This window comes from Chiloscyllium punctatum, chromosome 22 (genome assembly GCF_047496795.1).
Source record: "Chiloscyllium punctatum isolate Juve2018m chromosome 22, sChiPun1.3, whole genome shotgun sequence".
Taxonomy (NCBI): domain Eukaryota; kingdom Metazoa; phylum Chordata; class Chondrichthyes; order Orectolobiformes; family Hemiscylliidae; genus Chiloscyllium; species Chiloscyllium punctatum.
Window position 1 is genome coordinate 41,266,113 of NC_092760.1, and position 12,998 is coordinate 41,279,110.

A 12,998-nucleotide genomic window follows, 5' to 3' on the forward strand; every position below is an offset into this window, starting at 1 on the left:
AGGCCGCACCAGAGTCTTATACAACTGCAACATTACCTCAGGACTCCGGAACTCAATTCCTCTACCAATAAAGCCCAGTACACCATATGCCTTCTTCACAGCACTATTTACCTGGGTGGCAACTTTCAAAGATCTGTGTACATGGACACCAAGATCCCTCTGCTCATCCACACTACCAAATAGTCTACCATTAGCCCAGTAATCCATCTTCTTGTTACTCCTACCAAAGTGAATGACTTCACACTTCGCTACATTGAATTCCCCCCATTTACCACCTTACTGCCCAGCTCTGCAACTTATCTATATCCCGCTATAACCTGCCACATCCTTCTTCGCTGTCCACAACTCCACCGACTTTCGTGTCATCCGCAAACTTGCTCACCCAGCTTTCAAGCCCCTCCTCCAGGTCATTTATAAAAATGACAAACAGCAATGGTCCCAAAACAGATCCTTGTGGAACACCGCTAGTAACTGCACTCCAAGATGAACCTATACCATCAACTACTACCCTCTGTTTCCTTCCAGCCAGCCAATTCCTAATCCAAACCTCTAATGCACCCTCAATGCCATACCTCCGTAGTTTTTGCATTAGCCTGCCATGGGGTACCTTATCGAGCGCCTTGCTAAAATCCATATACACCACATCTACTGCTTTACCCTCGTCCACTTCCTTGGTCACCTTCTCAAAGAACTCAATAAGGTTTGTGAGGCACGACCTGCCCTTCACAAAACCATGCTGACTATCCTTGATCACATTATTCCTATCCAGATGTTCATAAATCCTATCCCTTACAATTCTCTCTAAGATTTTGCCCACAACAGAAGTGAGACTCACTGGCCTATAGTTACTCGGACTATCCTTGCTCCCCTTCTTGAACAAGGGGACCACATTCGCTATCCTCCAGTCTTCTAGCACTATTCCCGTAGACAACGACAACATAAAAATCAAGGCCAATGGCTCCGCTATCTCCTCCCTAGCTTCCCAGAGGATCCTAGGATAAATGCCATCAGGCCCAGGGGACTTATCTATTTTCATCCTTTCCAGTATTCCCCAGACCTCTTCCCTATGTACCTCAAGGCCATCCATTCTAATCACTTGTGACTCAATATTCACATCAGCAACAGTGTGAACTGTTCCTGAGTGAATACTGACGAAAAGTATTGATTTAGTGTCTCACCAATCTCCTCCGCCTCCACGCACAACTTCCCACTTCTATCCTTGACTGGACCGATACCTACCCTAGTCATCCTTTTATTCCTGACATACCTATAGAAAGCCTTTGGGTTTTCCCTAATCCTACCAACTAAGGACTTTTCATGTCCCCTTCTCGCTGCTCTTAGCTCTCTCTTTAGATCCTTCCTGGCTATCTTATAACTCTCAATCGCCCCAACTGAACCTTCACGCCTCATCTTTACATAGGCCGCCCTCTTCCCTTTCACAAGGGATTCCAATTCCTTATTAAACCACGGCTCCCTCACAAGACCCTTTACTCCCTGCCTGACTGGTACATACTTATCAAGGACACCCATTAGCTGTTCCTTGAACAATCTCCACATATCATTTGTGTTCTTCCCTTGAAGCTTATTTTTCCAATCCACGCATCCTAAGTCATGCCTCACCGCATCATAATTTCCCTGCCCCCAGCTATAACTGTTGCCCTGCAGTGCACACTTATCCCTCTCCATCACTAAAGTAAAAGTCACCGAGTTGTGGTCACTGCCCCCGAAGTGCTCACCTAGAGCTTGAACTGTTTTCGTGTGAAATAGAATATTCACCTTTTTGGGTTAAGCAGAAGAAACTTGTTATACAAACAATATGAAGTTTACTGCATTACTGCAACTATTTACAGATTACATGAATATGGCCTTCATTATTACAGAGTCTATTAGGAGCACATCAACCTCAGACCAGTGCCTTACAAGCTCCTTCTTTATACTACCTGAGTCCCTGTGATATCACCACAGTGAATGACACTTACTGAACTCAATTAGTTATGAACACTTCCACATCTTTCTAATCCCATAAATAATATTCCCCCCAAGCCAATTATCCCCATAATGATTGTACTGTTATGCATGTGTTTATACATCCCAACTATCACCAAGATTTTGACTTTACAAATTCAAATTTGCATGTTCCACTATTTTGCCGTAAAGTGTTCTCTTTGGACTTGTAGGAGGTAGTTGACTTGGACTGTCTTCCTGATGGTCTGAGGTCTGTGGTTTCCTCTTGAATTGAAGGGTCTTTAATCTCTTGTAATTCTTTCATGAAAGACTTTGGTGATGTACGCCTATTCTTTATAAATGTCAGTATAATCCCTGCTATTGTAGGTAATTCTTTTTCTTTGCATATTTCATATCTGTTCTTAGTGGTGTCTTCCTTGGAATTGAATGGACCATATCTTTAAATTGCCTTTCCCAATCTGCACAGAGCTTTGTTCTATGGAAAGTGGTTTAAAACTTCTATCTTCTTGAACGTTCTGGACTTTGATACAAATGTTAGTTACGTCAAAGTGTTTTGTCTCAGTCACTGATTTTGCCCAGGAGAACTATGGATTTGTCTTCTAGTGGAGAATATTTCACTTTATTTATCTCTTTATTTGGGTAGTTCATTGGTATTTTTCTTTTCTCTGGCTGGGTCCTGCTTTGGCACATTTTCTGAAAATGACCTACTTCCTTACAATAAGAGCATTCAGTTCTAAAATCTGAGCACTGTTCACATCTATGCTTCTTTACTCCATAGCTCTGGCAATGACTTTGTCTCTGTTTATCCAGCATGCTGCATAGGTTTATCTGTATATCTTTTGTATCTTAAGAAATGCATAAATTCTGTAGCTCTCTTGTCCCAGGTTTAACCTTCTCCTCAAAGGATTGACCTGTTTCCTTCTGGACTTCTGCTTTAATCTCCATCTGGTGAATGGATTTCTCTTGGGTTAGTTATTTTTTACTGTAACTAATTTGACAAAGATTCACCAGTAATGCCTTCAGCAATCCAGTCTTGTACAAATTTTGACTTTAAATCATCATAATGACATCTCCACTAGCCTGAAGAGACCATTAATGGAATCATTTATAGCTTCACCTGGATGCTGCACTCTTATTGGATCTTGCCCTTTCAAGAATATTATTAGATGTTAGATTTAAATTATGATCAAAGACCTTCGGTACCATTTTAAATTTGTGTGGTAGGTAATCCAAAATGGAGGACAAGAAAAGATTGTGGCTGTAAGAGCTGCTCCTTTCTTTGAGGTATTTTAGGTATCGGAGGTGATTCCCTTGAATTCCAGGAGCAACAATTACTGTGTTATATATTATTGCATTGTTTTGGAACTTTTGGGGAAAAAAGATCAAAACATCGGCACTTTTAAAAGGAGGAAGATGGACAAAAGGCAGTGACCACATGGTCAATGAGGGAGAAAGAGAAAGACTGCTAACTACACTGCTAACTGACACAGCAGTGAATCTGCACAGTTACTGCCTTTGCTGTTTGAGTTCATGTATCTCTGGACATCGTAGTGCATTTAGGAAAAATGAACAAACAGTGACATTCACAGTTGACCTTTGAGGAATCTGTGTGGGAGAGCCAACAGTACAGGAGCAGATTAGTGTATAGTTTTTAAGTGTAACCTTGCTATAACTCTACAATAGTGAGTAGAGTGGGTTCTTTCTTGATTACATGTTTTATTGAGACTTGTCTCTTGATTAAATTTTAAAAATATAAACCATAAGTACAAAGTTAGCCTGGATAACTTTTTTAGAGCAAAAAGACAATGCTATTTTCTGGGTTGGTAAATGTAGAGGAGCAAAGATGGCCTTTAGCAGAGTGATATGCTCTTCCTGTCAGATGTGGGAGTTTAGGGAGAGTTTCCATGTTATTGATGATTATGCCTGCAGGAATGACATCACAGGTTCTAAAAAGAGACAGTGCAAGATAGCAGACAATGCCTTCTATGCTCGCTTTGAGCAGAATTTCAGCAGAGAGGTAACACCTATTCCGACAAGTCCTGACAAACCTATCCCAAGTGTGACTGCATCAGAGGTCAGATTAGTTTTCCTTTGTGTGAATCCAAGGAAAGCGCTGGGACCAGATGGAGTACCAGGCTGTGCACTCAGAGCATGTGCAGATCAACTGGCAGAGATCTTCTTGGACATCTTCAACCTCTCTCTGCAACAGACCACTGACCCTGCCTGTTTCAAGAGGGCCAACATCATCCCTGTGTCTAAGAAGACTCATCAGCATGTCTCAATGACTACCGCCCAGTGACCCTAACTTCTGTGGTCATTAAGTGCTTTGAAAGGCTGATCATGGCATTAATCAACTCCAGCCTCCCCACTATTCTTGACCCACTCCAATTTGCCCATCAGATCAACAGATCCATGTCAGATGCCATATCACTTGCCCTTCACTCCTCCTTAGAACATCTTGACACCAAGTACGGCTATGTAAGAATCCTACTCATTGACTACAGTTCAGCCTTCAACACTATTATTCCTCGAGACTGATTACTAAACTTAGTGATCTCGAACTAAGCCCCACTCTCTGCAACTGGATCCTCAGTTTCCTGACCCACAGGCCACAATCAGTGAAGACTGGGGACAATATTTCATCCTCACTAGCACTCAACCCTGGAGCCCCCCAGGGGTGCGTACTCAGCCCTCTCCTGTACTCACTGTATACCTATGACTGTGTCGCCAAATACCATAATGCCATTTACAAGTTCGCTGATGACAGTCGAATCTCAGATGGCGACGAAACAGACTACAAAACGGAGGTGGAAGACCTGAAAAATGGTGCACTGGGAACAACCTACTCCTCAATGCCCGCAAAACCAAGGAACTCATTATTGACTGTCGGCGGGATGTTACTTTCCCCCCTTACACATTAACAGCACGGAGGTGGAACGAGTGAAGAGTGTCAAGCTCCTGGGAATGGTCATCCACAACAAGCTTTCTTGGACTCTTTATGTGGACGCACTGGTTACAAAGGCCCAACTATGTTTCTTTTTCCTCAGGCAGCTGAGGAAATTTGGCATGACAGCGAATACCCTTGCCAACTTTTTTAAGTGTGCCGTCAAGAACATCCTGTCTGGATGTATCAGTAGCTGGCATGGCAACTGTACCATTCAAGATCAGAGACTGTTACAGAGAGTGGTGAACTCGGCCCCGACAATCACAAAGGTCAACCTCCCATCTATAGAATCCATCTACCAGACCCATTGTCAAGGAAAAGCCGCCAGCTTTTTTAAAGATCCATCCCACCCTGGCACTGTTTTTCTACAACTCTACCATCAGGGAGAAGGTACAGAAGCCTGAACACATACACCATCTAGTTTCGTAACAGTTTCTACCCTACTGTTGTTAGAATACTGAATGGACTCGCAAACTCTTAACATTCGCCTATACCTGTGTTTTTGTTTTTGCCACTGTTTACCTATTATTTACTTATCTATGCTACTTAACTCTGTGATCTGCCTGTGTTGCTCACAGGACAAAGCTTTTCACTGTACCTCAATACACATGACAATAAATTTAATTCAATTCAATCAATTCAGGAAGTGTCTTTGGTGTGAATCCTATCACATTGCATGGATTGGTTGGAGATGCAGGTAGAGGCAATAAATAATTAATTTACAAGAGCTAAGGGGTGTGAGGAATAGCAGTTAAAGGAAGGGACCAAAGCCACGGGTAGATGGGTTAACCCCAGGAAAGGTAGGAGGGGTAGGCAGGTAGTGCAGGAATCTTCTGTGGCTATCCCCATTTCAAACAAGTATGCTGTTTTGGAAAATATAGGGGGAATGTAGCACGAACAGCCAAGGTTCTGGTATCAAGACTGGCTCTAATGTAATGAGGGGTACATTGGGTTCCAAGTGATCAATTGTGATAGGGGTCTCTCTAGACAGAGGCACAGACTGTATGGGTGGGTGGAGTGGGGGGAAGGAGGCTGGGATCCAGGGAAGTAGTGAGGAAAGAGATCAATCTGAGACCGGTGCAGTTGGGAAAAGGAGCTAGACAAACAGTCAGGGCAGGCAGGAACAAGGTAGGACTGATAAATTAAACTGCATTTACTTCAATGCAAGAGGCCGAACAGGAAAGGCAGATGAACTCAGGGCATGGTTAGGAAATAGGACTGGGATATCATAGTAATTACAGAAACATGGCTCAGGGATGGACAGGACTGGCAGCTTAATGTTCCAGGATAAAAATGCAATAGGAGGGATTGAAAGGGAGGTCAGAGAGGAGGAAGAGTGGTGTTTTTGAAAAGTGATAACATTACTGCTGTACTTAGGGAGGATGTTCCTGGGAATACATCCAGGAAATTTATTTGGGTGGAACTGAGAAATAAGAAAGGGATGATCACCTTACTGGGATTGTATTGTAGACTCCCTAATAGTGAGAAATTGAGAAGCAAATTTATATGGAGATTTCAGTTATCTGTAATCTTGTGGTAGAGGATTTTAATTTTCCAAACATAGACTGGGACTGCCATAGTGTTAAGGGTTTAGATGGAGAGGAATGTATTAAGTGTGTCCAAGAAAATTTTCTGATTCACTATGTGGATGTACCCATTAGTGAAGGTGCAAAACTTGACCTACTCTTGGGAAATAAGGCAGGGCAGGTGACTGAGGTATCAGTAGGGGAGCACTTTGAGCCAGTGACCATAATTCTTTTAGTTTTAAAATAGTGATGGAAAAGGATAGCCTGGATCTAAAAGCTGAAGTTCTAAATTGGATGAAGGTCAATTTTGACCGTATTAGGCAAGAACTTTCAAAAGCTGATTGGGGCCAGATGTTCGCAAATAAAGGGATGGCTAGAAAATGGGAAGTCTTCAATATTGAGATAACGAGAGTCCAGAGACTGTATATTCCTGTTAGGGTGAAAGGAAAGGCTGGTAGGTGTAGATAAAGCTAGATGACTGGAGAAATTGAGGGTTTGGTTAAGAAAAAGAAGGAAGCATATGTCAGGTATAGACAGGAGAGATTGTACGAATTCTTAGAAGAGTATAAAGGCAGTTGGAGTATACTTAAGAGGGAACTCAGGAGGGCAAAAGGGGGACATGAGATAGCTTTGGCAAATAGGGTTAAGGAGAATCCAAAGGGATTTTATAAATACATTAAGGACAAAAGGGTAACTAGGGAGAGAATAGGGCCCCTTAAAGATCAGCAAGGCAGCCTTTGTGTGGAGCCACAGGAGATGGCAGAGATACTAAATGAGTGTTTTGCATCAGTGTTTACTGTGGAGAAGGATATAGAAGATACAGAATGTGGGGAAATAGATGGTGACATCTTGAAAAATGTCCATATTACAGAGGAGGAGGTGCTGGATTTCTTGAAATGCAAAAAGGTTGATAAATCCCCAAGACCTGATCAAGTTTACCCTAGAACTCTGTGGGAAGCTAGGGAAGTGATTGCTGGATCTGTTGCTGAGATATTTGTATCGTTGATAGTCACATGTGAAGTGCTGGAAGACTGAAGGTTGTCTAACGTGGTGCCACTATTTAAGAAAGGGGGTAAGGACAAGCCAGGGAACTATAGACCAGTGAGCCTGACATTCGGTGATGGGCAAGTTATTGGAGGGAATCCTGAAGGGCAGGATTTACATGTGTAGTGGACAGCAAATAAGGTTACCTCAGAGTACAACAGGATTTTGATCAGATGGGCCAATGGGCTGAGGAGTGGTAGATGGAATTTAATTTAGATAAATGTGAGATGCTGCATTTTGGAAAAGCAAATCAGAGCAGGACCTATATACTTAATGGTAAGGATGTTGTGAAACTTGAAAGGGTTCAGAAAATATACGCAAGGATGTTGCCAGGGTTGGAGGATTTGAGTTAAAGGAGAGGCAGAATCGGTTGGGGTTGTTTTCCCTCGAGTGTTAGAGGCTGAGGGGTGACCTTATAGAGATTTATAAAATCATGAGGGGCATGGATAGGATAAAAAGATATGGTCTTTTCCCTGGGGTGGGGGAGTCCAGAACTAGCGAGCATAGCTTTAGGAAGAGAGAGGAAAGATTTAAAAGTGACCTAAGGGGCAACATTTTCATGCAGAGGATGATGCATGTGTGGAATGAGTTGCCAGAGGAAGTGGTGGATGCTGATACAGTTACAGCATTTAAAAGGCATCTGGATGGGTATATGATTAGGAAGGGTTCGGAGGGATATGGGCCAAGTGCTGGCAAATGGGACTAGATTAGGTTAGGATATCTGATCGGCGTGGACAAGTTGGACCGAAAGGTCTGTTTCTGTGCTGTACATCTCTATGACTTGATATCAATATGGTGAAGAATGACATCATCAGCAGTACTTCCAATTGTGTGCAGAAGTATATTTTCTTGTTCTGCTCTTGACTTACATTCCAGCTAAGAAGCTGTTTTATACCTCAAGGATGTATAGTTTGTATTCTATTTGGCCCATTTCTGAAACTAAATCTTTCTGACAAAAACATTTCTGATGCCATAACTTCCAAAAGTGTTCAACTATTTTTTGTTTTTAAAGATTATTATGTTAAACCGGAATCTCAAATTTCTGTAAATTATCCAGTGCTTATCTGATTAAATGGCCAAGTTAGCAATTTCCCCAGTTCTCTGCTCTTGAAGTATGAGTTTCTTTATTGACCTTTACAGCTTAATTTTTCAAGCCTTGTCTAGTAGCATCTGTGTGCTATGGCACTGACACTCTTTCAAAACTGTAACATTTTAAAGAAAAATTACAGCCTTTTCATTATTACTGCTCCGTTTGAAGTTTCTGCTTTTCTGCAAGGACCGTTTAGTTTTGACTCTCACAATCTTCAACTTCTGGTCAGTCACTCTACTGGCTGAGGAGCACTCCCACAAAGTACCACTTCATGATGCAACCTACACCTCTCCCTTGAAACCTCCCATTTCCTATTGAACTGCACATCTTCTGCCAGGTCTAAAACGCTCTCTATATTGTTCTTTGAAGTATTCTTCTGCACTGAGCATTGCCACAAGGTGTTTGGAGTACACCATTGTCAAGAATCAACAGTATCTATTTTGTTTGAAGTCTTCTGGGTCACCAGCATGTTTATTTTCCCCTTTTAGTCATGCGTACAAGAGTTGACACATTGGCAAAGAAAAGTAGAGGAACAAAAACATTTCAGAAGAAAGTGAAGTACAGAGATAGCCCAGAGATTCAATCTCTCTGGGAAATCTCTCATCTTTGTTTAGCACTTATTGCTGTTTGCATAGGACAGGAACTCACCACAGAATAATGCTAAAGTATACTCAGCTACAAGCCTAATCTCTGCCTGGTTTGAAATTCACTCTTGGGAATGCTGCACCATGTTGGAATTCAGTTTTATACCAGAAATCCCCCACCCTTTGAACTTCTGTTTTCACATGTACCCCTTCAGACTGAGCATATCTCACAAGAAAGGGATTGATAGTTTTATTAAACTTATCACAATGTACTGGAAACATATTACTTTATCCACTCTTTAATAAAAACTTCAACAATTCAAATTAAATGGACTACAATTGATATAGTTAACTGATAGCATTAATCTCATGAAGCTATCTCCAGCTGACCTGAATTTTAAACTACTACGTTATTATTCAGCCATCTGCTTATGTTCTACTTAGACATATGAACCATGATTATTCAAATTCTGCTCTTCCGCTGAGGTGCTGGAAATTTGTGTGTGCGTGACAGCAGGAGGTCTGAGTCGCTTTTGGCAGGAACTCAAGCTCTGGATGAGCAGAATGAAGCTAAGTGATAGGATTATGCTCCACATGGCGATATGGTGGCTCAGTGATACTGTTGCCTCACAGTGCCAGGGTCGCAGGTTTGATTCCACCCGTCTGTGTGGAATGTGCACATTCTCTCTGTGTCTGTGTGGGTTTCCTCCAGGTGCTCCAGTTTCCTCTCACAGTCTAAAAATGTACAGGTTAGGTGGATTGGCCATGCTACATTGTCCAGGAATGTTCACGGGAAATACAGTGTTACAGAGACAGGGTAAGGGAGTGGGTCTGGGTAGGATGCTACTCTTCAGAGCTTCAGTGTGGATCAATGGGCCAAGTGGCCTGCTTCCACACTGTAGGACTTCTATATTTTACATTGTGGTGGCTGTATTACATAAGAAAGCCTGTCAGGCGGGTTAAGGGCCAGTTTGTAGGTGTGGATCAGGAGAGGGAAAGGGTCCTAAAATGGATTGGAGGTTTATGCTGTGTACATTGTTAAGAACAATTTCAAGAAAAGGAGTTGGGTTCTCCTAAGGGATCCTTCCCTCCTATAAGTTTACTGACATTCCTCTTTTCTTTGACCTTGCTTATTTTTCTTCCAATGAAAGATAACAATGGACAAAAAAATCAAACACACTGCACATGTACAAATGGCTAATTGCCATGGAAACATGCTGGATGTTTAGGCATGTAGACTATATCTCATCTGACAGACAGGTAACTACTGCCACTGTAATTATGTGTGTGTTTTTTGTGATTCATGAAGAATTTCACTGTGAAAATAATTAACCTGATATCAAAAGTGGAGCCCAGGAAGGAGGTTTTCCGGTGTTCTGTGGTTGCTGCTGTGTATGGAGGCTTTGGATTATTGTCATTCCAATATTTATCCTTCTCAAGAGCAGGTAAGTTCTGATGCATTTCATCCACGGCCAGGAGGGAAACCTTAAAAAAAGTCAGAATATACAAATTATCAAGTCAGCTGAAGAGTACCATTATGTAATCAGTAACTCACAATATTGAATAAGCAGGAATCCTTTGAGTCTAGCAAGCTTTTTCTACAGTGCTGCATAAACAGAAATTCTACATAGTTACAAGTTAAACTTAATTAATCCACTGACTAAGCATAAACTGTTCAGAGTTCTGAACAAGAGTATGAGTTACTGTTTATTCAGCAGCTTAAAGTTTACGAACTGTGTAAATGTTCACAGTTCTTTGTTCTTCTGTCTGCGCCTTGCACTCTCTTACAGTCATCAAATTAGAAGAATCCAGACAACTATGGAAATATTAGTCATAATTTAATGCAATAATCACAGCTACATTTAACACTATGCTCTGTTTCATTTTATTTCAAGACTACTTCACGTCTCCATCCCCATTATTAGAGACAGTGCTCACATGATGAGTGATGAAGGTAATTTTATATAATTTAGGAGGTTAAGAGACCAACAATTCAACTCATTTGAGAGTGATTTAATAAAATAAGGCTAAGCTCCAATCAGCCTTGGTTCCTGGAAGTTATGAACCAACAGTCTTGCAAAAGGCAGCAAGTCTGAAAGATCTCCAGTGCTGGAGTCTCAACCTTCTTCAGTTCATTCATTGGCAGCTCAAGCTTCTCTAACAGAATGTTAGAATACGTCCAGACTATGGTCCTATCAGCTCAACTCAGTGGAGTTCAAGATTCCATCAGCGGGAATAGTAAGATATTACTATCCATTGCCCCACTACATCATGAACCAGGTTCAACAGTTATAATTCATCTATTTATATTTATTCCTTCATTGGAGGTAGATGCCATTGGTTAAGTCAGTCATTATTGGCCTGAAAAGTGGCCAATCAAAAGAACTTTGAAAGTGGTGGATAATAACTTCCTGGAACTGTAGCAGTCCACAGAGGGTAGGTCTTCTAACTGTCTGGTTAAGAAAGCAGTTTCAGAATTTTGAACCAGCGACAGTGAGGGCATAATGATATCACTCCAGGACAGAATGATTTGTGATTTGGGAGGGAACTTGCAGGTGGTGGTATTCTCAGGTAAGTGCTGTCCTTGTCCATTGAAGTGATAAAAATTATGTGTGTGGAAGGTGCAGTCAAAGGACCCTTGGTGAGTTGTTGCAATGCAGTTTGTTGATGGTACACACTGTTGTCACTTTGCCTTGGTGATGAAGAAAGTAAATGTTGAAGATAGTGAATGGGGTGCTAGTCAAGTGGATTGCTTTACCCCAAATGGTGTCATGTTTTCATGTGCTGTTGGAGCTACATCCATCCTGGCAAGTGATGAGTATTTTATCACATTCCTGACTTTTGTCTTATAAAAGGCTTTAGGAATCAGTAAGTGAGTTACTCACTGCAGAATCCATGGCATCTGAGCTCCTCTTGTGGCCAAATACTTACGTAGCTGATGTAGTTCAGTTTCGAGTCAGTAGTAACTCTCGGGGGTTTCAATGAATGTCAAGGTTAGATTCTGAATAGTCGTAGATGGTCATTGCCTGGCACTTGTGATGTGAATGTTGCTGGCCACTTAGCAGTCCAAGTCTAAATGTTATCCAAGACTTGCTGCACATGGACATGGACTGCTTCATTACATGATGTGTTGAACATAGGGCAATTATCAGAGAACATCCTCATATCTGATTTCATGATGGAAGGAAAACCATTGAAACAGTTGAGATGTTTGAGCCTCATGATAAAGTTCTAAGCTTAAACCTTTGTTGCTGTCTCTGCCATTCTAATTATATGCAAGGCTTTAATATCTATAAATGGTCTAATATCTACTACAATAGACAGTTAATACTCTGTGTTGAGAGTGTGGTGCTGGAAAAGCACAGCAGGTCAGGCAGCATCCGAGGAGCTAGGAAAATTGACGTTTTGGGCAAAAGCCTTTCATCAGCATCTCCAGTCCAATCAAAAGAACTTTGAAAGTGATGGTCAATAACTCATAATTCACCTGTTTATTGGTATTCTGTCATTGCAGGTAGATGCCATTGGCTAAGCCAGTCTATATTGGCCTTGAAAGTGGCCAATCAAAACGACTTTGAAAGTGGTGGATAATAACTTTCTGGAAGTGCTGCAGTCGACAGAGGGTAGGTCTTCTAACTGTTTGGTTAAGAAGGCAGTTTCAGAATTTTGAACCAGCGACAGTGAGGGCATAATGATATCACTCCAGGACAGAATGATATGTGATTTGGGAGAGAACTTGCAGGTGGTGGTATTCTCAGTATTGCAGGCACTTTCTCCTAGTTATTACTCTGTATTATATGTTCACAAACAGAATGCTATAATCATTACAAATGGTTGACTTTTCTGAA

At 41.5% G+C, this 12,998-nt stretch overlaps 1 protein-coding gene across 2 annotated transcripts in view; it reads right to left on the minus strand.

Moving 5' to 3' along the window:
* Positions 1-12,998, minus strand: part of LOC140493566 (bestrophin-4-like) — a 44,447-nt gene that overhangs the window by 9,734 nt on the left and 21,715 nt on the right. For both annotated transcript variants that reach the window (XM_072592131.1, XM_072592132.1), the window contains one exon: positions 10,487-10,638. In XM_072592131.1, coding sequence (XP_072448232.1) covers positions 10,487-10,638 — 152 coding nt within the window. The remainder of the gene's footprint in view (positions 1-10,486; positions 10,639-12,998) is intronic.